At 43.3% G+C, this 25,614-nt stretch overlaps 2 protein-coding genes across 2 annotated transcripts in view; one reads left to right on the forward strand and one right to left on the reverse strand.

Moving 5' to 3' along the window:
• Lar (tyrosine-protein phosphatase Lar) overlaps positions 1-25,614 on the forward strand; it is a 237,016-nt gene that overhangs the window by 21,383 nt on the left and 190,019 nt on the right. Inside the window, exon 3 of the mRNA XM_076377450.1 lies at positions 23,810-23,948. Coding sequence (XP_076233565.1) covers positions 23,888-23,948 — 61 coding nt within the window. The 5' untranslated portion in view covers positions 23,810-23,887. The remainder of the gene's footprint in view (positions 1-23,809; positions 23,949-25,614) is intronic.
• LOC143179593 (uncharacterized) lies at positions 1,719-21,482 on the reverse strand. The gene is made up of 3 exons (XM_076378908.1): positions 21,371-21,482; positions 21,059-21,292; positions 1,719-2,053 (listed from the first exon to the last, which is right to left on the reverse strand). Exons 1-3 carry the CDS (start codon positions 21,480-21,482, stop codon positions 1,866-1,868), a joined length of 534 nt encoding a protein of 177 aa, XP_076235023.1. The 3' UTR covers positions 1,719-1,865.

The following is a 25,614-nucleotide window of genomic DNA, read 5'->3' on the forward strand; positions in this document are numbered from 1 at the left end:
CATGAACCGGTACCTAGCGCGATACTCTGATATCACACGAGATTCTGATTATTCCGAAACGACGTTGATTTCCACGTTAATACGTTGCGACGCTAAAGGCGGCCCTATCTACAGTTTATCGTACAACGGGGAAACACGATTCCGCCGGCTCGTGCAACGTCTTTGCGCCGTCGATTCCCGAGCTTTCTCAATTTCAAATTTCTTCGCGTCGGCAATGGAAGACACGCGAAAGTATAAAATAAAGAAGAGAGAATCCCTTCGCCTCGATTCCTCCTTATCGCACGGTCTTCTCTGTGATCGAAAGACCTCCATTATTTTTATCTCCGTTTCATTTGAGTGCGTGTAATCGCTACATTTGCCTCTGCCGTATATTCTTCCTTCCTTTTTTCTCTCTTTCCTCTAGAGGAATCGAGATTCCATGCGAATTTCGATCGATTGAAAGGAAGTCTTCGTCTCGAGCACTGAACATTATCATTTAAGACTGCGGATCTTTATGCATTTATGGAAAATTTCGATATACAAAAAGAAAAACGAAGGTACTTTATTAAACACACGATCTATACAGGGTGTTCGATCACAGATGGCAGAAATTTTAAAGGGTGATTCTACATGCTAAATTAAGACGACAATCGAGAAAGGTCAAATTGTGTTTGGTGTTTTGTTTCCGAATTATTAATTGTTTAGAAAACGCTTAAAATGCACGTGAAATGTCTGACTTTGGACTTATTCTACTGCTCACGTACATTAATCAGGTCAGACACAACGAAGCCTGTAGAATAAGTCTCAAGTCAGACACATTTCGCACAACTTTATACTCAACAATTAAGAACTCTGAAACGAAACCCCAAACGCAATTTCGTCAGTCTTCATTTTCTTACTATTTTAGTATTCATTTATTCGATTGTTTTGAAATGAAAAATATTGTTCTTACAATGTTTCTTTGACGTATATAGATATAATTAATATATTGGCGAACTAGCGGCGAAGAATTCAATTCTGAGTTCAACTTGTTGAAAGCCTTAATTTCAAGTTAGAGGTACTTCATCATAGATTACAATTTTAACGAGAATTAGCAAGTACTGTCAAACTTTTAGGCGGTAATGTGTACAGTTAAAGAAGAGTATGAAGTACACGTAGAAAGGTAAACAATATGCAACGATTCAAGCAGATGCTAGAATATATATTTATAATATTGTGTACAGTATATTGAAATACAATTTCTGCAGTACTTCTAGACGATCTCATGATAAGATACCTAAAATTAGAGAGACCACTTTTCAGTCATAGACGTTGTTAGCTCTTTTGCATTTCATCGGACTTCTCTCCACGTACCAACAAACAGAGCTGTAAAACAAGGTGTGTAATGCGCTAGGGATTTTGAAACAATTCGTAAGAAGAAGCAAAAGCAGGAAGACAGTCGCGAAAGGAGCGATGGGGGTTAGTCGGCCGACGAAACAAGGGGCTGCCTTGCGCAAACGATTGCGACGTCGGAGGAAAACCGTCGACGCGCGACATATCCAAGGTGGCACCTTGACTCGAAGACAGCTCGAAGGAAACAGAGGCGCAGTGTGGGATGGTGGAAAGAAACGCGAGGATAGAGGAGAAAAAGAAGACGCAGCTGGCAGACAGAGGGTAGCAGAGAGCAGGCTAGCTTCATTTCTTCGTAACTCGGCGCGACAGTCGGGAGAAAAATTGGTTCTACCCTCGGTCGGGTCAGGAAGGTGCGAAGGATTCGTGCAAGGGGCTGCTGTCTGGAATACGAGGGTCGGCTACACCCTCTAATATCTTATGATTTAGTGTTGGATGCAACGACGCAGTTTAAACGCCAGCGTTATACGCTGCTACGAGCCGATACTGTTGCGAAATTAAACTTCCCGGCTGCTTCTTCGACTCCTCGCTCGCCCATATTTTTTCTCCCTTTTCTCCGTAACCTCTGCCACGGAGTTAATTCCTTGGTTGCGACGATCCTCGTGTGTTGTATGACTCTGTTCTCGCGTTTCTCGTTGGCTCCTTCGAAAGGACTTCGTCATTCTTTCTAGATTCATCGAAGGCTCTGTAAAATTCGAAGGTCGTGTGTTTCACTGGAAATTCGTTAGATCCGACGTTAACTAAACGAGTAGAATAAGCTGGCGGTGTTGGTTCTCCCAGTTGGAAGTGGAGGACGGATTGTCTAAAAAAAAAGCGGGTGGGCCGTTTGTCAGTTGGCGTGCGTCCATTAGGGGTGAAAAATCGAGTAGCAGCTCGGCCATAAAGAAACAAAATTATACGAGCCGACAGTAGCGCGGGTCAACCCGTCTCCACTCGTCCAGAGTCCATACGTGTCGCGTGTACAATCAGCCAAAAAATATCTTCCGTTCTAACACAATGTAACATAACCTATGATTGGTTGTACACATTTTTTCCAGCTCTGGGATTGGTCAAATTCGCGATGCGTTTGTGTTACAGTACAAGATATTTTTTGGTTGATTCAACGTGCTGATAACTTTATTTATTACCCGCCTCTTTTATACTACCTCATACGCCTAGCACTTTCATCAAATTATCTCGGGATTTAAGAAGGTATATCCAACTCAGACGATTCTAGCCGTTCCGACACTATCTCTTTCTTACACGAGAACCATTAAATAAGAGAGAGAAATATAGAGAGTGTCGGTGCAGCTAAATCGTTTGAGTTGTCCGTACACCACCTTGTTCATTTTAGAAATCGAAAATCTTTCTCTACACTTTTATGAAGTTCCGTATACGTAGAATATTGTACATGATAATAAAGTTAAAATGCATTCTAACATAGGCTAAACAAATCTATATTTTACGCGTTAAGTACTGTAGTAGGAAGCTTAAAATTTGCTTGCTCTTCGAAGTCTTCAAGGTAATGCACCTTTTAACTATATACAAGAGTACAACGATACAAAACATCCACGAGCGATTTCGTGCGATTGAGAATGCTGTTTCGCGTCCCTTTGAGGACGTAGAAAATACATTTATTGAAAGCCGACTACGGTCCTCAACTCTGAATTGTAGCTTTGTACACGAGAACCTTTGGGAACCTTTCTTGTCGATATTCCAAAGGACTAATTGGAAGTGAAATAGCGTTAATAACAACTGCAAGTTGGAGAAATGGACGATGAGGAGCTGGAACCTCCTTAGAAAGTTTCCTCGAGAATGATGAATGGTTTTATTGGTAGAAAATGGTCGCGCACCACAATTCTCGGTGACATCGTAGATTTTGTCTTCGCCAAATAGTTGTGTCTCTTAAATTACCACATAATTGCCCTTTTTGATGTTATCGGATAACTTCTGTGTATTACGGAACACATTCCGTGGATCTGCATGCAATCTCATAACATTTTATAATTATGATATCAGAGTTACAAGCGAAGCGTTTAACTCGCCCTATTTTGATTTTGACTCTTTTAGGATAATACTGTATTTGCCTGTGTTGCTATTCACAGAGTATTACCTTTGTGATTGGAACCGTCAGACGGTAAAAGCATTTGGTAGGCTATTTGCCGACACTTGTTCGTAAAAGGTCATTGTAAATAGGTTCTTTAAATATAAAATGAAGTTGTACACCTTCGCGATGTAATAAAACTGTCCCAACCAGAGTTGGGTGCTGAATGGATAAGTTTTCGTTCGAATCAAATTTAATTCGGATGAGAAATTACTCAAATAAAAATCTTATTCGAATAACGTCTAATTCTTTTCTCAATAAAGTAACTAAATGTCGTATAACCGGAGAAATTACAACGAAAGACTAGAAACTAGAGCAAGAATGTGGAGATCCTAAAGAGGAGATAAATTATGAGCTAGGAAAAGGAATTAAAGAGTAAACGAAAGAAGGGAAAGGAGAAGGAGAAAGGAAGGAGAAGAAATTGGTAATTGGAAGGACGAATTAGGTAGAGAAACTAGAAGGAACGAAGTTTAAGGTAAATTATCATGTCTTTCGAGACTCTGTCGGACCCGAAAGGAGCTGGTTTATTTACCTTTAGGACCTCGTGAAAGGTCTGTCCATGCGAAGTTTCGGAGGCGAAGGAAATTTCACGATTCCGAGGAATTCATAACTTACTAAAGGTAAGAAAGTAAACAAAACCAGAGATCGATCAACATCACTCGAACGAATTAGTAGAAATTATTTCATGAAAAACTGATATTTCTGACAAAACAATAGCTACCCAGGAGTGACAGATCGAGTATGTTTTTTATACGAATCAGAGAACTGACTGTATCGTACAGCAGACATTTTCTGTTCCATTTTCGTCCAACAATTCGCGAGATAATTTCCGACCAGCTCATAAAAGACTCCCCTTGAAAAGATTTGTCCCTCGTCGGCATTACTTGATGGTTCGATCCCAAGGCGACCATTTGTGCGTCCACGGGGAAGTTTCTTCCCTGATGGACTTTGTGGTTGCGGAATGGAACATAGAAGCTGGACGACGTTAAACCGGGATGGACGCTCAGAGAGATTAGCATGTTTAGATACCACTCGCGACTAGTACCTCGTGCGGCCGAATTAATGCCAGAACCCTCGATCCATTTCGATATCCATATATGTATCGGGGACAGAGAATGGAGAAAGGGAATACGGTCGAACGACGACTCCGCAAGAACTGCGAGAGGAGGGACTTTATGGAAATTGCGCTGCTCGTTCCGGGTACGTGGCGATGAATTTTCTTCCCCCGTCGCGATATAAATCAAACGATAACTAAACGACGCTAAAATCTGCTGTAGTCGAAACGGGACACTTGTTTTATCGCATACGTTTCATTTTGATTTTCTCGTTTCAATCGTTCGGTTTCCAGAAAAATTTATGACTAGACGGGCGTAAACGAGAACAAATGAGGTCACAAAGCGAGCATTTCAGTTTTCGTATACGCAGAACTACGTTGAATAGTTAGCTGGGCTGTTGAATCGTAACTCCAATGATGAGACGTATAGCGGGAAAATAGGGAAAAGGAGATGGGAGGAACGATGTTGATCGACAAGCGCTGGGAAGATAATCCCAGCAGAGGATGGAAATTTTGAAGGCAGAAACTCTGATTCGTCTAATATAAGCGACAGGTCAGCCGTGGGCAATCAAAAAAGGATCGTATAACCTTCGAAGATCGAGATTCTGAAGAATCATGTTCCTCCTTCCAGACTTTAAGTTACGGCTTAGATACCAAAGGCGGTCCGTGCTAGAGGCTGGGATTGATCGTACCTATGAGCGCGTGATTTATCTTTCTAGTTTTCTCTCTTCGTCTCGTCTCTGCTGATCGCTTTGCTCTTCCACGTTCATCATTTTTTTTTCTATTTTCGATTGTGACAACCGTTCAAAATTCATTCACGACGGCAGGTGCACGTTCGCCATTTCATCCCCCCCTCTCTCACTCATGACATAGGAAGGGGTGAAAGGTGAAAGGTATTTCGAATCCCGCGAACGGCACTAAAAACGAAGGTTTCGTTAAGAAAGTTATAAAATTTAAGTTACCGTTCTGCAAACGGCTTTCCCTCCCTTCGTACAGACGCCACGCTTCCATTTAATTAACCGCAGAACTTAAATCACGTCCTGATATTAAAAACTTTGCACCCTTGACTTTCGAAGAACGAAGTAATTTTTTTTCGTTCTTTCTCACTGGGTTTCCCATTTTCACGGAGCGGTGTAATGTCTTGGAAGAACTAACGATTGTTGGCATCGCAGTGAAAGTAGTCAATTTAAGGAGGTACTATCTGTTGGAAACCCGATTATAAGGGGAATTTCTTCTTGGAAGATTATAGAGCGTAATATATGGAAGTTGGTCACAGATTTATAAACATTTCAAAGAGGTATATGAAGATAGAGAGAAATGTCCGAGAAATTGGAAGATTTTTAGTATTCTAAATAATTCCAAAAAGTTGCGAAATACGCTGTAATTAAATATACATGAAGAAACTTTAGATCACGATGTATTGTAGATCTTTTTTAAAATTACTGTTCCTTATAACGAATCTCCACATGAGAATATCACCTTAAATCTGTCTCGTTGTTTCAGTAGAATAGGATATTATTGTGCAGACCCGACATCGTTTCTGGGATTTATTTTGATCATTTGCCCGTTCAAATTTAAATAAGTGCACGTATATTTTATAAATAACATACTATTGATTTTCAATTGTATAACAATTGACAGGTTGTCTATACGTAAATACTGCCTGAGTTCATCAAAACTTTCTTCAGGCTTAATAGTTAACTTATCACTGTTTTATTCAATTTCAGTAAGGTTTATAATACGCTAAAATTTTTAACTTTTGATGGGATCCTCATAACTGCTTAAAAGGCAAGAGTACGAAGCTGTGCAAAAACGAATTAAAAAATAAAGCATTTCTAGCATTAAAGTAACCACTCGAACAAACATAAATTGTGAATAGATATAAATCCATATAAAGTTTGACCATCCCAATGCCTTTTGAAAAGCGAGGTTGCGATAGTCTGTCGTTGAGTAGAGGCTAATACATACAAGTTGGCTACCGTGCAACAGGCAGTCGTGACACACATAAATCCAAACTAGGCGGCGAGTGGCACACCTGACTTGCCCCGCCAGCGTGTCGGCTTTTTAGAAGAGACTAAGAAATAGAACCGAGGCAAGCGTGACAAAGCTTTCCCGAGGGTAGGACGACTCTACATTAATGTCCTCGAGTGGTTAGGGTAGAAAGGATTGCAATTTTAGGTAATTCCTAACCGACCAATTCCGCTCGATAACGATCAATTTGCGAGCACACTCAGAAAATATTGTCTCTTGTTATCTGAGGTTGTACGGCAATCAAAAGGGAAAAAGAGAACGGGCGAGGAGGAGGGAGAGCGCGGCGAGGCAACGAGGGTGGAGAAAATTTTTGCAGATTCCCCGAGCCCAAAAAGTATTGGCCGACGATGACTGCGCGTCTCGTTCTCCAGGCCGTCAAAACTTTTTACTTCGCAGCTCGGCGAAGTGTTGACCGCGCTGTCCCTATTCTCTCAGCGCTTCCACTACCCCACTGCGGACTATACTTTACCCCACAGTCTATATCTCGATGTAACTTATATTTAATTACTGTCGGTAATATATTAGATTTAAAGAGTTTTCGCGTAAAATATCGCAACATTAAGAAAACCTCGGCGCCTCCACAGGGCGACCGAAGAAAATGATTTAGCTTTCATGAATTCTTTAAGACTGCCGGCCTTACGGCACGAGCAGAAAGTCTCTGAGCTACAGTTCCTTGTATTCGCCGCCTTCTCGCCCTTTTTTGTTCCCGACTCTCATTCTCTTCTCCCTCGTCTTTATCATACCTCCGACAGAGGCTTAGAACGATAGCCTCTTAAATTCACGCGATCGTTTTCGCCCTCGTCGCGTACCCTTCTCTTGCCGCTTTCATCGGACAATTAATAAAGCTTCGGGAATTTATTGCAATTTTTTCCCGCGTATCGTTTTGTAATCTGTTTGCCTTTCATAAATCCTCTGGCCGGTCATCATTCGTCTTTCGGCTGTTCCCTCAACTCCTCAACGGCGGTCGCTCCCAGCGGGCTTCAGAGCTCGAGGCAAGCTCGTAAAATTCAATCGTCGCGAAAACTTTCCGAATTAAGAAGCACGCGGTGCAAGACTGGAGACATTATCTTCTTTGTACGCATAAATTGCTTTTTCATTCTGCCCCGAGTATCAGCGCGACTGGAACACAGCTGCTCACGTTGACCCGGAACGAAGAAGGGGAAATGAGAAAAGAAACGCAATCTTTTCCGATTTACGTCTCGCGACGAGATCTTTCATGCTGCGGGAAAAGAGGAGCGTACCATGAGTCGTTAAAGTATCACGTGAATCGTAAACTCACGTCGTTTCCTGGACAGATTCAGCCTGAATAGGAGCCGATTATTCGCGTCGTCTCTATTGGACGCTCCTCATTTTCCTTTTCAATTCCTCGCGGGTAAAAAGAGAAGCTGCTGAACGAATTCGGCAAATACACGGGAAGTAGCGATTTTTTCGGTTCGCTTAGTGTCCCCGCGTCCGTGCTCCGACGATCTCATTGAATCGAAGTCAACAGCCGAAGTAATCAGCTCTTCCGCTCGACGCGCCCGTTCGCGAGTGTAGGTGACTAGAGAAGAAAGCCCGCCAGGTCGTTGGAAGAGCTTTTCACCGCGGGCTGAACCGACGAATGTACGTATTGTTGGGACGCGAGTGTAAATGAGTCGCGAATGCGACGGCAATGGGAATGTTTAAAAACGCCGTGCCTCCTTCGAACGTACCGCTTAATATCCGTTGTGCTGATTGAAAACGCGCGGACTTTGCGCGCGTATTCTTCCCTCGGCCTATTCGCAGGAGCGAGCTCTTCTCACTCGGCTTTAATTCGCTTTTCACGGAGAAAGTGCAGCATAAAATAGACGCGAGCGTACGGACAAAATCGTGGAAGACGAGAGCAGAGCCATGACTCCGCCACGTTGTCTCCGAAGCGTACATGAAACAGCACTTAAATCTCAGATCAGCGGCCATGTGGGTTAAGCGAGGGAAACGGTGATGAGCCAGGAATATCTTAACAAAAGCTTTCGATTGCGGTGCGTGGAAAAAAATCGCGAAATATTCACCGCGCGTTTCTTCCAATAATTGCTGTCTGTCGTTCTAATTGCGAATTCATCGGGAAGGAACGATCGTGGAAACGAGTTACATTCGAGAGTTTTGAAATTTTCTGCTCGCTTCACGGCTTCTCCTTTCCCGCCCCACTCTTTAGAATAAAACGGGGTGAATACCGGAAACAGTGTAACTACGCTCGGTCGACCAGCGACCCTGACAAAGCGCGGTAAATGTTACAGTTATAATTCACTCTTACCAATAATGGCGCCTTTTCCGAGCGTGACTCGTCGTCTGTGTAAGAATTTAATTGCAAAGGTTTTTCTGCGTTGTTATTCCTGCTTAACGACCACCCTGATGCAGTATAATGGGATCTTCCGTTATTCTTTCATGCGCCAGCAAAATCTCCTCTGTTTTACGTCCGGTGTAGTATCTTGCCACTTCTTTCTTGTATTTTATATTGTTCCGTGCCAAGGAAAAGAAGGGCCAGAGTGTTTTCTCCCGGAGGTCGTGATTAAAAATATTCACTGCGATGATGTTAGTAGAGCGGATAATTTTGACTCTGAATCAGAGTCAAAGACAGAGCCGTTCCAATTGTTTTCCCGTCGATTCCTGACGGATTTCGTCGAGGATAGTTTCACGGTAATCCAAACGGGCAGTGTTCGATGAAAAATGCAGAATTGGCGCAGGATATTGTTGGATGGAACAATTCCATTAGAGTTTTCGCCTGGGATCGGCTGACAAGGGATGCGGGCCGAAATGGAGATGGAGGATGGGAGAAATAAAACCAGGAAGGTGGAGTAAAGGGGATGTCGAGGGGAAAGAGGTAGAAAGGGGAAGAGGGGCAGGGAAACAGAAGCAGGCAGAAACATTTTTCGAAAAGAGTTTGAGAAACCCTGGTGGCCGGTTGAAACATAATACAATGGCATTTCGCACTGGTGCAAAGGGACCTCATTCGGAACTTCACTTCTGTCCCTCCAGGTCACCTTTTGCGTCTCAGCACTTACGTCGATAAACTGCTCTCGCAGTTTTCCCGCGTGTAACCTACGCAAACTTGGTGGAAGAACTATAATGTGGTTGTAACTCTTGAATAACAGAACTATTAACAAAAAGGAGCCATATCTGCAAAACTTATTCTATCCGCGCATTTAAGGAAAAACTTCGACATTGTCTGAATCGTTACATGAATTAAATCATAAATTCGAATTTTTTGGTAATGTAACTTGTATCATCTTGTTCTATAATGTATATTTGATACATCAAAATTAAGCAATTAGTAGTTAATTGATGGTTCAATTGTCATGGCGGAAATGGTTACTTTTAATTAAGTTCTGCTACATAGCAAAATGTACAAGTTCTCAAAGTATTTTTAAGCAACGAAAGAAAAAGTGAGCTTCATTAGGCTCCTGAGTTCCCATCTACCAGATGAAATCGTTTAGGAATTGAATCCTAATTTCCTTTGAAGAGGAAGTGTCTTTTCCTGCAAGAGCTGGTCGCTAATCAGACCTAACGAAACTTATCGCAGCTCCAGACACTTTTTCCCCAGGACAGAATATAGACCACATTTAACCCATAAATTTTATCTACTAGTTACGATCGACGGCGTACCACGGTGATGTCACGCTTATAATAAGTTAATGACCACGTGGCGCATATACGCGTGGGCTTATTGTTTATGCTATGAATAGTTTAATCCATATCGTTGTTCGTCGTCGGCAGGCAATCATCTTTTAGCGATGCATGCCAAAACAGGGATACACTGTGTTCGGAGAGCTATGAAAGCATACGATACGAGGTGTTTCGCGGGCGAGCATCAAGAGGATATAAGAGGGGTGACACGCTCGGGATAACTGAATATCGTAAATTGCGCGACAGGAAAGTGGGCCGGCTCGATTTTCGCGAAGTGCGCGAATCTGAAGCACGGTCCGCAAAACCGACGACTATTGATCTTGCGGAACGCGCGAAAACTGTACATCACCGAGATGCATAAATAATGCGACGTAGAGGGCAGGAAACTGGATCGAAGCTCCTTTTTTTATCCCCATCTGACTAAATGGAAACGCGTAGGGAGATTTTTTTCCTCACAAATTGTACGGAAAAAACGAAACGCTTCGTTTGTGAACGCGACCGAGCGTTGACGTAACGCTTGTTTCGCTCGAGCGATATTCGAGCATTTTTAGCGCGTTTATTCATCAAGATGAGGAATAACAGCGATACTTGGTGTGTGGCAACGATGCAGACTGCTTACTATTTGGGAGAAAAAGTAGCGAGGCGAAGGAGAAGTCGAGGCAACGTTAAAATAGCTTCCAACGGAAATATACGCGATAAAACGAATTACAATTGTCTCCAACTAGTTCCAAGTCCTCTAATACTTTCCTTACTCTATCCGAATGGTTTCTCTAAAAAGATCTACGTCATCGATCGTTGGCGTAGATTCTCCTTCGCGCCTCGACTCTCCTTCGTTTTCACGCTCCGTCCCAGCCCCCCTCGAATCTCGTCGAGTTTCGTCGGGTCTTCAACCTACTCGACTCGGTTCGGGTAGATAGAGGGATAGCTGCGAGAAGAATCGGATCCAGATGCTACGTCGACACTCTCGAGGCGACTCGGAGGGAAATATCGAGGTTACGACGGAAGAAAGGAAACGGAGGAAGGAAGCGTGGAATCTACGAAGGAGCCAAAGTGCGTCGGAGCGACGCTATGAGACGAGATGCTGCACGACGCGACTTGTACCAGTCGTTGTTGTCTGCGTTTTCGAGGCCCTAACGGAGGATACGAGAGGCCTTCAAAAACTTTTAATTAATACAGATGACGAGAATACAAAGCCGCGACTGAGCAAAGAATTTCGGAACAAAGGAAAGAGAGGAGTATTGTTGTCGGGTCTTGTTACCAGTGACACGTCGAGAGTGGAGAACGAGACGGCGACGAGGCAGGGAGAAGAAGCACGAGAAAAGGGGCAGATGAAAAGAGAAAGGGGAATGGAGATAAAAACCGTAAGTAGAAAGGAAACGAGAAGTAACGCGTCGAAAGAGGGGAGTTTCCATTTCGGTATCGTACACATCCCTTTACTTGCGCTCCTGTACCTCGTCCTTTCAGAGCGCAAGGAGACGCATAAACAAGGGAAGTCCTACACGAGCAGTAGCTGCTTGCCATTTGCTGCGTACTCTTGTCCTACGAGGCTTGCAAACATTCCTGCGGAGAATAATCGTGATCATTGCTGTTAATTTATCTGTTATGCGAAAAAAGAATTGGCAATTATGGGTTTCTCGATGTGGGTCAGTAGAGAGGATCGTGCAGCTTCAATTTTCTTCTAGTATCTAACTTTATAGAGCTGTGGTGCATACTCAACAGCTGCAGCCTCCATTGAAAGGATAGTATAGGTTGTTGAATAACAATTGTCAGAAGTTTTAAAGGGTGATTCTACATGCCAAAATAGAACAAAAATAGAAAATGATGAAATTGAGTTTGAAGCTTCGTTTCACAGTTATCAGGTGTTCGAAAATTGCCTGACATTCGTATGACACGTGTCCAATTCGGGACTTATTCTACTTCCAATTTACATACAAGTCAGACATAGCGATGTCAGCAGAATAATTCATTAATAATAGAATAAATAATTTTAGGTATGTAGTGTCGCAGCAAATGTTTGAAAGAGTCGTTTGTAATTCGCGAGCCGCAATTTAGCCACTATTGTTACAGAGTACCTATAAGAAAGTAAACAATTCTCATATTTAAATTTTTGCTGTAGGTATCTTCTACCGTTACAAAGTTGCATTAAACAACAAAAAATGCAGAAGTTTGAAATGACTAAATTTCAATAATACTTCACATTCATACGAAGTTTGATTAAAATCAGATTTTTTAGAGCTAAAAATCGTCCCTTGAGAAACACTGTATTGGAGGTTAATTTTTATTGTCACTTATACTTTTTTAGAAAATGGAAGACAAAAATGATAAAACTTTCTTGCTTAAATTCCATGGTTAAACGTGTTTTAACCTTAAATTGACGAATCATTTGTTTTCCTGCTGTTTAAAAGTTTAGAGCATCACATTTTAATCAGCTAAAGTGGCGGCAGAGATGAAAACCATTCGAAACAGATCGGTGGCTATGCAAAAGTAATGCAAACAAAATTGTAGTGGTCACCTCTGTTGGCATTCACTCGCTCGCCCTGAATTGTAACGAACAGGTCGGTTCGATATTTTTTCGTTTTCGTCGGCGGACGTTGAACAGAACATTTATATCGTTCGCTCGAGCTTGCCGCATTTTCGTTAGTGCTTGCACCGCTTCGAAATAACCATCCATTGACACGAAAGGAGCTTCGTTAAGCACGTGAAGCGTTGAATCTTTCTGAGTACGCCATTACACGACGAAAAAATTCACGTCGGTTACTGGATCCGTTTTATTCAAAAGTGTAGCAAACCAACAAACTTTTAAACGAACGATCTTCGGTATTGACGGCAGATTTTAATTAGACCTTTTCATGGTCACGAGGAACCGTTAGGGCGCACTGAAATTTTCATTCCTTCGCTTAACTTCTTCCTTTCCTCGAAACTTTAATGACCGACGTAATTACACTTAATTGTGCAGCAAGGAAATTTAATAAAACGACATTATCGCTTGTCACTCCTGGAAATCGTAGAACCTACTGGAAATGTCTTTATTGTTATCCTGGTAAAATTTTCAATATATTCGTTTGGAGCACATCAAATGAGAATGTCGCAACTGCAGTGGCAGCAAAAGAGTGACAGAGAGAAATTCAGTATCGATCTAATTAATGCTGCACAGTGCAATCGTTCATTCGCGTATCGATCTCCATCTGGCAGTAAACGGAAAGCCAAATGAACGAGGAAGGGTACGAAGGGGTAGAACCTAGGGTCCCGATTCGACTCGTTTGTTGGTGAAATCAGTCAGCGAAATGTTTACACGTGTACGGTTATGCGTTTGACGCGGTGCTTGCAGCCGACTGTTTGGACTTGGAGAGTAGACTTAGGAACGAAGAGACGCAGAAACGCGGAGATATTCATCCAAACTCGATTAAAAGCATCCGTTACTGCGTGACGTAACCTTCTACTGGATCCCTTACAGTATCTCGAGTGTCGGTGCTTTCCTCTTGTTTCTGCGCAGTTACTCAAAGGGAAACGACGTAAGCTTACAAGAAAAATACTGTCGACTGTAAACCGAGACTTATTATTGAAGGATTCTCGTTTCAGTAATCTACATATCCGAGAAACGTAAAGCGTTCTAAGCTAATATTTTAGATAATATTAAACAACAAATATACCGGTAATTATGAAAATGATCTATGTCAAAAGTCTGCAAAAATGAAGCTTCTTGCTTATTTTGTGACATAAGATGGCTCTTTCCGAAATGCAGTTCAATGCAGCATAAAATAAGAGATAAATTCAATCTTCTTAGATTTTTGACTTAGACTACTTTCATGATACAAGCACTAATAGGTGAAAAATTAGATGAAATCTAGATAAGTTAGCCTGAAAAAATGACCAACTTTCATTTTACAAGATTACAAAGACAAAATCGAGAACCAATAGGTAGAAATGATATTATAGCACATAACCATAGTACCTACTCAATCAAGACGTCGTATTTCCGCCACGTGGAAGTAGAGTTAGCGCATTCAAATCACCAAGTTGAACCAATCGAAGACGGTCGAATATAATAGAGGAAACACGAGAATTCATACGCAACATCGTATTATTTCGCTGCACGTTTAATATTCGATTCGCATAACCGAAAGTTGAGCGTTTCGAAACGAAACTACGGCTTCACGTAGTTCGGTGGTTGGATATGCGACAAGATCTCTCGCATCGTAGGAGAAGATTCGAAGCTAGAGGCGGATTTAATACTTCCTCGATTCACCGTTCCCGCAAAATATCCATTTCCTTTCTGCCAACGGTGCACGATGTTGCAATAAAAATTTACATACGCGTACGCAGAGATCGCGGACGGATTCCTTTCCTACGAATTCGCCGTTCATCCGTACCAAAACGATTTCACTGTGTTTGGATCACGCTTCGCCTTCGTCGTTTCCGTTCTGTTTTCCTCCGCGCCAAGAACCGATCCAATGAAAGGGCCGTCACGATAGCAAATTATCTTCGAGTCTCAGCGACACGAGATTTCTCTCCTCTCTGTCATCTCCCAGCGCGTAACCCCTATTACAGACGGATGCGCCGCGAAAGCCCGAAGGTGCGTCGTCGATTTAATCCTCTTTCTGCGACCGGCCTTCGACTCTCCTTTTGTTCATTCGGCAACCATGAAAACTTCGGTCTACCTCGGACCGTCTCGGTGCGCCCTTGCAACGATGGTACGCTGCGTTTCCTTTGCCACTGACAATTGGATTCCCCGCGCTACTCCCGTCGAGTTACAGATTTTTCCTTTCCGCGAAAATTTCCTTACAGTTGCCTTTGACAGGAGATACTCCTTCAGATCCTCTCGGCCCGATCCCCTCTCGTCCTTAGCCCTGGTTCCTTCGTTTCCTCATCCTCCGTCTCGCTCTCGAGATGCGACGTTTCTAAGTACCGCCCGTGGAAGAAGGTTCGTTACCGGCCATCCCCGCTTCCTCGCTCCCTTTTCCTCTTTCTCGGGCACTCCGCGAAATCAGCTTTTCTTTGAATCACCGTCGAAGGAAGAGAACACCGCGCGGCAGACTAGACTTCCCGATCGACGTTCGCGTGGGCAACGGGACTCGCGAATTATTCACGGCTCAGTTTCGCGAAAATCTATTTTACCTTCTTTTACTTGGCAACCTCTGATGCACACCCTTATTTCTGACGGATCGATATCGATTCCCTCACGGAGAACCCCTGCGTTCCAGCTGCGTGGGATGACACGATGATGGGCGGCAATTACGATTTCGAACGTAATGAGCGCCGATCGGAAAGACGACGCGGCGCTCCAGTTACTAGCCGTCGATACAATTAGAGGGCATTCTGCCAATTAAATCGACCAGTACGAATATAACGTAACGGTGACTTCTAAACCTCTTTGCTTCTCGAAAAGGGCTCTAGCCGCGCAGCCTTGTGAAAGAAACGATTCCGTGCTCGAGCGAGTCTTGATTTTTAACTCGTTTCGTGATCAAGACCATTAAAGACGATGGTTGGAGAGAAGGGTCAGAAGGGAAAGAACGCTCTCAGAGGGACTTGAATCTTTGCCGTTTTCATACCCGTTTCTCGCGTCCACGCGCTTGATTACTGTAAATTTACTGCGTTATAAAACGCGATTGTTCGAAACGTTATCGAAAGCGGCGTAACGTTTCCAACGTAGAAATAAATTCTCTTTAAATGGTTGTCAATTGAAACGCGCGATAGTAGTTGCGATGGGTGACTGACAAGTTCTCTTAGAGGGGACGTTTAAGTTATTGTGTGTGTTGAAAAAGCAAAAGCAGGGAATATAAATTCGTTTTAATTGAGTGACTTGCATTTTAGAAATGACGTCGACGAAAAGTAGCATTTTTCGACTATCCAAGAAAACGAAGACAGATTTTATCTCTTCTTACAAAAGGTAGCATATTTTAGCTTTGCTACTGACTCAGTATATTAATTATTAAATTGTAATATTAACCATGAGTGTGGTGCCGAATAAAATCATAAGCTCCATCTAGTTTTGGTTTAAAAAATCAGCATTGATATTCATTAAACTAATGCAAAATATACAATTTGGAAATTAAAATGAGAATTGTTAGTGTGGGTTGGCTTAAATTTAATGAAGAAACCTTTTAAAACCATTAACAGTCTGAAACTAATTGTTTTTCCAAATAATTAATCGTTGATGTATTGGAACTAAATATACTAAATAGATTTTATTCTAGGAAAATAAAATAGATTTTATTCTAATAAAATCTATTATGGAAATTGTTTCCTTTCAAGTATTCTTATACTTGTGTCTATTTGCTAATTGTTTTCTTCTGAAAACTTATTAACAATTTAATATTTACACAAATAATGAAAAATTCAATTTTGTAGTATTTGAATTGCATATTTTTATATATGACTATAATTCTACAAAAGAAAAGTCAGAGATTTGTACCACAGACAAAGCCATCCAACAACAAAATGAACTTACAATTGTTATATAAGAGTAGTACTATCTACAAAAAAGCCATGTATTTAATAATAAACAAGTAAATAAGTGTGAAATCATTGTTACAATTAATTAATTCATCTTTCCCATTTAATCGATGGAAATGAATGATACCCGTAATCATAGTAAAATCGCAGATGTTGCTGCTACACCGATATTCCTAGTAGAAATCGTATTCGTAGATCGATATTGATTATCCACAGGGTTCATTTTTTTATTACGTATTCGCGTTCGTTTCACGACGATTAATGCTCGTTCGATAGAGAGGAGCTTGTTGCGAACGAAACCCCTCGTTACATCGACAAACGAGCCGTACAGAGAATAAATTATCCCGACGCTAAATCGAACGTAGAAGTTTAACGAATTGTTCGACGCTAAATTATATTTAAACCCGCGGAGGAATCGTTAATTGAAACACGAGTAATTCATTTCGAAACAGTGACGTACGTATACCGATGTACTCGACGGGATGTGGCTTTTTAATTTTCACCCATAACGCGCGACTCGTTGCATTGCACAAGCTGCATTTTCATTAAACCGCTAGATATTCGGGAAAACAGGAGATTTCGCTGTGAATATTGGTCCTCTGACATTATATCGGTCCTGACCAAAAATAACTAGCCGAAGTCTGTTTAGTAAATCGACACGGGGCGCGCGCCAATACCGAGCGCTGGCAATTCACTTTTAGCATCGGACACCGATCCGCGCGTTTCACAGTATCTATTATATATCAACGTGACGATCTCCTAATTATCAAACGCGACCAAACTCGGGTCAACATCAATCGTGGAAACGATCGCCGATGTCAAACTAATAGTACCCATAAAACCAACTTGATTTACAATTTATAAACACCGGCCGTAACGTTCGATTCGGCCAAATTGTTTTATCGTTCCACCGGCAATTCGATTCGGTCCCCTTTTGTAACCACCACGATGGGGACGCGGTCGTTTGGAGGGGGAAACATTCTCCGATGAAAAATCGGTCGTTCCTCGTCGCCTTTAGCTTCCGTCGGAATTTTAGCCCTCGAGAGCGAACGACGGAAAGATGGGGAGAAGAAAAACAGAAAGAACGAGACGAGGGTTGGAAAGAGGGAAAGAATACGTCAGGAGGATAGGGACATTTCCGAGAGTAATTTTCCACTGGGTGACGCCAAGAAATGTTTATTCATAAGTTGCTAGAATGTGCGCGATGTACGATTGTTCCGCGACGTTTTACATGGCCGTCGTCGACGGCACCAACACCACCCCGTCGTTATCGTGGCCCGTTTGCCTGCTCGCTCTCTTCCACTTTTTTTCTGCGAACAGATGCACGAGCGCGCCAACCACTTGGACGGAAGTTTGGAAAACGTCAACGACGCGGCGACGGGAACGCGTTCGCTGCGTGCACACTCCTACCTCGTGCATCAGCGAAAAAACAAAAGAGCCACTAAAGCCACGGAACTAATAATAAACAACCGACGAAAATCGTATTTTCCCATTATCGCGACTTCCCCCTGTTATTGCGAGCACCGAGCGAACCCCTCCAGCTCCGTTACAATCGCGTCGAAATAATGTATGATATTTCGTATATACCTGGTACAGCCTGCTCTTTTTCTGTTTCGAAACATGTTAATCCGGATTATAAATACGTAATTCCGAGTAAGCGGATCAGAGCAGTGTTCCGCCAGCGAGAAAAACACGGGAAACCTATCGTAAACGTTATCGGATGACAGGCGTGAATATCGCCCGATGCCTTTCGACAGCGGCGATTTTCATCGTCGAAGAGCATCGTCGACTGGGAACAGAGCATCACCGTGGATCTCGTCCATTTCTCTATGCGGTCGCTCGCAAAACAAAGTACTCAATGACGAGCCGCGACGAAAACACGAGGGAAGAACGACTCATCGGCCACTACTGTGCCCACGCTGATCCTTTCGCGATCGTTCGTCAGCCACTTTTTATTTTCCCTACTCCTCGGTCAATCTTTTCGCCCTAATTCAAGTTCATACCTCCGCGCACTGAAACCCCGTGCTTCCTCCCGCTTATTCTTATTCCAACTATAATCTTTTGTTCGGGAACAACGGAGAATAGGCAGATTTTAGAATGGAAGAATAGAAACGAGTCGACGCGGTCGGAGGTACTGGAGGATTTATCATCGAGTCACGGTGCACCAGCCACTTTATTGAATTAAGTTACGCGCACCTCGGAATTTTTTATCGTGCCTCGAAGCGAAAGACGACGCTCCTTTCTCCGAAGACACGAAGGTAGGTAGTAGATCGGGGTCGAAAGTAACAAGTTGAATGTTTTAAAATGTAACTTAGCCTTTAACGCTAGTACTGGTCACATCGTAGTTTTCGCTGGTCACGCAATTCGAAAACAGTTAATTTCGAGATTGCCTTTAAAAATGAACTCTAAGAAGGAGTTATTTTTATATTCATGAAAGAATACCATTCCTGTATTACACTGCATTTTAGAACTATACATCTGGCTTAAAGTATTTATATTAAAGTAAACCTTGAATTATTAAAATATAAAATCCTCGTCTTTCCATCTTTTCTTTAAATTAACCAACTATTACTCGACTGTTTGTGCTTCTAGATCATTCTAAATGCCGCATCGGTTAATAATTTCCAGAACATCTTTGTCGAACCACGACGTCTGTTTTCCAACACGATCTCTAAACTCGAATTACCCGATTAGCACGTAATTGTTTCCCGCTGTCTCACTCCGAACGACAGCGCCGCTAATGGACAGGTTATTATTAAGCGGTGGCGATTAATCGAGCGACTGTACAGCGTCTTATCGTCGCGATAGCCAGTATGATGCTAATTTAATTACTTTCGCCACCGCGACCCATCGCACTTTTTCCTCTCTGGTTCGGTCGCAAAGTCGTGATCGATAGTGTAAACGGGAACAGAGAATGCCGCCTGTCGTAGAGGTTTTAAAAAATTAGGGAGCTCGATAATTGAAGGCGAAAGTAATGTCATAGACATTATACGCGAACTCTGCTCCTGGATCGAGGCACGCGGCTCAGTTGACACTTTCCCAAATGCGCATCCAATATTCCGGAAGCAAGTCGACAGTGTACTTTACTAGGCGAAGGAAGCGAGCGGGATGAGAGTGACGAAGGCTGAACAGGCGACGCTATGTGGCAAACCGCGAATGAAATAGATTACTTCCGCGGTAACGACGTGAACGTCAATCAATTATATATTACAGTATATTAGTATATAAAAAGTGATCACCGCTTTTAGGGGTGAAACTAGGATGTCCGATGGATAGATATTTATGAAATAAATTTGTTTCCAAAGTGTAATATTGGAAATTAATATTAACCCCTTGCACTCAATTGGTGACTCTAAAGTCGATATTATGAAGATAAAATCGTAAATCTCCGAATGCAGAAGGTTAAATTTTGGTTGCGCCGACAGGTACTATTTAACTTTCGAACAGCAGGCGGTTTTAGCTCCAGTAACATGCAGGGCGGTTGTTGGATCCGAAAGGTCCCGAAATCCACCAGGCAAAGGTTAATACGAGTAAAAAGAGTTATAGTGATTATTCGTTATTTAGTACAAGATACAAAAAAACATTTATACTGTTAGTGTTTTAAAGGAAAAAAATTAGTAATTCTTGGAAATAGGTATAATTTATAGTACAATTTCAACGCATAAAATTATTCAAGTTTACATAAAAATTAAACGTGTTGAATCATCTTTCATTCACATAAGAAACTTCAATGTGATAGATCATTTCATAGCAAGCTTTCCTCATATGTTCTAAAAATCTAGTTTCCCCCCTGGAAGCTATGACTAGCACTTTTTCTACCATTTCTATAGTAATAGTCGATCACACAATCCTCCAATCTTCAATTTTAGTATTTACTTTCAATATGTCTCCGTGTGCTTGCGAATCCTGAGCATTTCCAATTTTAGATTCGAGGATCGAACGTCGTTTCCCATTGCGCGCTGTTTTGCGAAAAAGTGGAAGATAGGAAGGCGGTACTTCTGCTGACCATACACGTATAGATTCCTCCGTTTTTCAAATTTCTGATGTTAAATGCGCCGTGGCGTTTATTTCAACTTTGTCTACGTCTACGGAACTGCAAGCCACAAACATTCGACTTTAAAGGCAATAACTAAAAAAACTGACCCCTAGTAAATACCAGAATTTCCGCCAAAATGAAAATTTAAGCGCCTCATGAAATTCTAACCTGGCAGTTTTCATCCACGAACGCGCACTTGTCACAGATTTATCCACTACGATCTGTTTCATTTTTTCTGTTCTATCGCAAACTTCGAAAAAGACAGATGAAAACTGCGGAGAAATCTATACATCCACAATCGTTTCGTTATTTATCTGGTGAGGGAATACTCGGTGGTAATGGGATTAAAGTAAAAGGAAAGCGATAGAATAAGTAGACACGCTTGATCACTTACCCGATTGAAAAGACTGTCGCGTAGTCGAAGAAGGATTCTCAGTTGCTCGGTAGCTGGCCATACTCCCAAGGGGCCTTCCTCGATCCATGGTTGATCGACCCAGGGCCCGACGCAAAGAAAGGAAAAGACCGAAGGCGAGTTTGAATCGGAGGCAGTGGCGCAAGCGTCGAAGATCGCGTCGCGGAATGTATCCGACATAATGCTCCTTCTTGGCGTGTGCTCCCCGATCGAGGTCTACTCGCGTGTCACGCGGTCACCGTGGATGACTTGGCTCCCGCGGATCGTCCCGACAACCTCGTGGTCGTCACGAGCACCATCGTCCCTGAGAGTACCACGCGGACAAACATCGAGCTAGAAACTGCGATACGTCGGCCAGAGCACGGCGGCGGCTCACCCCGGACATCCTCTTGCGCGGGGGACGCATGCGTCGCGTTTAAACCAGCGCCGAAACCACCCCTTCTGCGCCGTTTCCTTCTATTTCCTTCTTCTTTTTTTTCCATGTACTTTTCGCTCTTTTTCCTTTCTTTCTACCCTCGCCAATGCTTTTTCGAATTCGGGCTGGCTTTGAGCGAAGACAAGATCCGATTTCTTTGTGAAACGAAATAACTTTGGCACCCTAGTGGCGAAGGGGGTTGAGAACGATTAAATGCAAATTGAAGGTGTCAATTACTGAGGATCGCTTTATTGAACTGTCTAGTAGAAGTTTCAGAGGATGGAAAATCCTAGTTGGCGCGAAGTCATAGACGTTTCCCAGTCGAATCGCCGCGAGTCAGAGGGGATGGCGCGCTTGCGCGACACTCGGCGGTAGGCCGCGAGGGGGTATCGTCGCGGGGTATGGGGGTGAGTCAGTCAAGCCGCAGCGCGCGTTCAGAAAACTACCCTTAACGCGGCTTCGTATCCTCGCGAGCTATTTTACAATTTAACTGTGTATCCGCGGCAAAATTCGCACATGTCTTTCCTTCCATTTTCGTTCATCTCGGGGCTCTTAGACTAGTGTAATTAAATAAATTGTGGAAACTGTGAAACTTTTTTGCAACGAATATATACGCCATGTTAAAGCATTAGAAGGAACCAGAAGATTCATTCTAAAAGTGAAGGATAAAGGAAGTCAGTGGCATTGCGGCTAGTCTAAAGTGCACCCAATTGTTTCACTTCGTTGATCCCTCCATAGAATCCCGAAAAGGTGGAGAACAGGCGGCCGAAGGAAGTGACCGGAAAAATAAGATTCCTTATTTCTGACATGACTCGATTGAAAATAGAAAGGACGCGCGAAAAGAGATCATTTATCGTCGTATTTTTGGCCATTTGAAATTCGCTAAAGCTCGATTTTTTGAGTGACAAAAAATTTCTTCTTTGACTCATCTATCGAGCACCGGTTCGCAAAATATTACCTGAAAGTTTCACTCTACGTGTCACTCACAAAAAAAGCTTGAAATTTGTCGATTTATTCCTGACGTTCTAAACGTGATACTGTGTGATACATATCTCTACTATTTCCAAGTTTACACAAATGCATGAATCAGAAGCAGCAAACGAGACAACAAAATTCAGCAAACTAGAATGAAGCCAAGCGGAGACAACCGAAGGTGGAGCGACAAGAAAGAGCGACAAGCAAATTCTTCCAAAGGAAGGATGTAACAGTGGCAAATAGAAGCCGTGCCGACGTTTCCGCATACAGAAGGTAAACGCCTCGCGCAACTAACGCTGAGGAAAACCTTCTGGAAGGTTACTTCTCGGCCGGAGCACACAGCAAAATATGGAATGGTCGTGGAATCATCGCAAAAAAGGGTTATGGTAATCATCAGATCATCGAACAGGTCGCAGAAGAGAGCGGTATGCTAATTATGAAAAGCAGTAGGAAGGACGGAAAGGAGGCAGACGCGCAAGTGTTTTCGATCCTTTTTTCCATCTGCTACGAACTCCCTGTTAACGTACGTTGTTTTAACCGCCGCGAGGGTGAAGCAGAAGAAAGAAGAGAGAATTCGTGGTGAAGAGGAGCCAAGGAACAACAGCGAAAAACAAGAGGAGAGTGCGTCGATCCCCGGGGAAATACGTTGAGAGGCCATTTTTGGGAACGAGCTTGGTGACGTCGTTTTGGAAATCGGTCTTGTTACGATTGTGGAAAGGAAAACGCGTAACAAGTGACAAGGAAGAGATAGAAAAGAAGAATCAAGAAGAATGCACCGAGAAAGGATCTAACTCAAGAAGAGGCTAACCTAACCCAACCCAATCGCGTGAACGAGAGTGTGGTCGTTAACAATGTTCGCGGAGAACCTGTCGCTTTTATGTTCCATCGTTCGCGAGGGTGCTCGCGAGACCCGCGTTTCTGTGTAGAACATGGAAGGCTGTGTCGATGGTAAATGGCCCGTATCGATGATTACGTTCGACTCTTACTCGAGTAAGCGGTCCCGTTCCTCTTGTTCGTACTCGTTCGTCGCTAGCCAACGAAGCATCTGCGAGAATTATTTTTTTATGCATTGCGTTAGCTGAGAGTTCCATGGTGATTCGTGAGCGACGAATCCTCGCACGATCGCGTTATCGCACTGCTCGAGAACCGATTTCCCGTCCAGCATCTCCCTTTGGTATTATCCCCATGATCCTAGTCTCTCGACGGCGTCTCGTCGTCGAGCAGTGACAACGTTGGCGCGTGCCAGCGCCCTGTGTCCAGCATCGTCTTCGCCTAAGCGAAGGCCAGCCAACCGGCCAAGTGAAGGTGGTATGTTATGACGAGGGTGATTTATCTTTTCATAGGTGGAACGCTGCAACGGTGGTATTAAGTGTGCAGTGATCACGGGTGACCGAGGAAAGACGGGAAAGAGGGTGGTCAATATGACTCCTATCTTCCTCGTCCTGTTGGTGGCAATCGACCCGATAATAGCGCAGAATGGTGGTGAGTAATCGACCAGAGAAATCCATTTTACTAAGAGACACTTTCGCGAACATTCGCGTGCTTTGAACTGTTCCGAACTGCTTCAGACTGTTTCTAACGCGCATCGACAGTGTGCCGAGTGTTCACGCGAAGAACTCTGTTACGCGAACCGCGAGTCGCTAGTCCCCTGATTTCAGCGCATCTCGACGAGCAGAGTCCTGAAATCGCTCCCTAATCTGTTCGATTTAAACTTTGCCACTTTAGAAGCGCGATCCTGCTCGAAAAGAGCGACACGACTCTGCTGGTCGACATGCGGGGCTATCGACACGTCGTAAATGCGAGACACACTCCGTTCGCCGCGTGTGTGCTGGAAAAAAAGGACCTGAAAAAGTGAAAGGCAGAGCAGCTCTTGTTCGAGGTTTCAAAGCTCGAAAGTTGACTCTGTTCCAACAGAACCGGGTGAATTTGTAAATTAACGCGAGTAGAGGACGGTCTACATACGTGTACAAAGCAGCGAGAGGATACCAGGATAGTCGAGCGGCTAGAACTCCCTCAAGCTAGTTATTCTGCCGCTCAAAAAGTTACGGTGTCCCCGAAGCAGCAATGATAACACGCACTTTGAGTTCGAATCGCGTGCAAACGACGAACGTGTGCGTGGCACTATCAAATGACGCGCGTGTAACTCTCACACGAGACCGTTTCAGTTACCGATGCGTTTAGCTTTAGTGCGTGACGAATCGACGCGCTGTTAAGTTCCGAGTTAGTCGTTGGTCACGTTTCGAGTGGTCTGTAAATGCCGCGAACGTATCGCGTCTCGCGTTGTTGAATCGGCTCGTCGGTTACCATAAGCGCGTTAATCGTCGGGAAATCGCGCGAACGTCGACGAACCAGAAGAAATGGCGCAGAAGACAGTCGACGTTTCGAAATGATAGCCAACGCGATGGAAGCGGCACCAACGATGACATAGACTCTAAGACCGCACGTTACGTTGGATCCGACGGACAGACGAGGGAAACGCCTCGTGGGCCTAGCTGTCCCGTCGTGTCCATATAATCGCTCGACTGCTGCGATCCTTTTTCGGAGACACGAACAATCACGCGTCCCGATTCGATGACGAATACTGTGTTCGCTGACATGTGTAATAATCGCGATTATTACGCGGCAATCCCTCGCCTCGATATTGGCTAATTCAGTCAAGCTTTACACTGACTCTGTAATGACAGTGACATATTCTCGCATTTTGGCCAATTAATTACTAAGCGCGATCCCTGATCCCGACTCTACAGAACCTTCTCGTTAGTTTGGCCAGAAGCTGGCGCCTAGATAACGCGTAATCGACCAGGTAAGGATAATGCTTGACGCGATGCGAAAGCCGGTTGGGACGATATAGGTCGGTTACTGGTTTTCATAGATCGCCGGTTATCTCCAGCCATTTTTCCCTAGAGTGGACTTTTCGATTTAAATTCAATGGCTCCGTGTTGCACGGTTTTGACTACTCGTGTTGGTGCGGCGGTATGCACGCGAGGGACATTCACATTATCGTAGGAAAGAGTTTTTTTTAGTAACCTAGTGCCTGGTAGATCGGGGTCAGAAATGTGGATAATTTTAGTACAAAATGTATAATTTAGTATCGTATTCGTGACTATAATCATTTAGATGTTGCAAATATAAGATATAATTTTCTTCG

Source organism: Calliopsis andreniformis, chromosome 5 (assembly GCF_051401765.1).
Source record: "Calliopsis andreniformis isolate RMS-2024a chromosome 5, iyCalAndr_principal, whole genome shotgun sequence".
Lineage (NCBI taxonomy): Eukaryota > Metazoa > Arthropoda > Insecta > Hymenoptera > Andrenidae > Calliopsis > Calliopsis andreniformis.

Excerpts from the sequence above, each read along its gene's own strand:
- LOC143179593 (XM_076378908.1), bottom strand. The coding sequence starts at position 21,482 with ATGCGTCCCCCGCGCAAGAGGATGTCCGGGGTGAGCCGCCGCCGTGCT. Across the intron at positions 21,293-21,370 it reads GTACTCTCAGGGACGATGGT|ACCTCGATCGGGGAGCACAC; the intron begins GCTCGTGACGAC and ends ACACGCGAGTAG. Across the intron at positions 2,054-21,058 it reads GCGACAGTCTTTTCAATCGG|AGCCTTCGATGAATCTAGAA; the intron begins GTAAGTGATCAA and ends CGAATTTTACAG.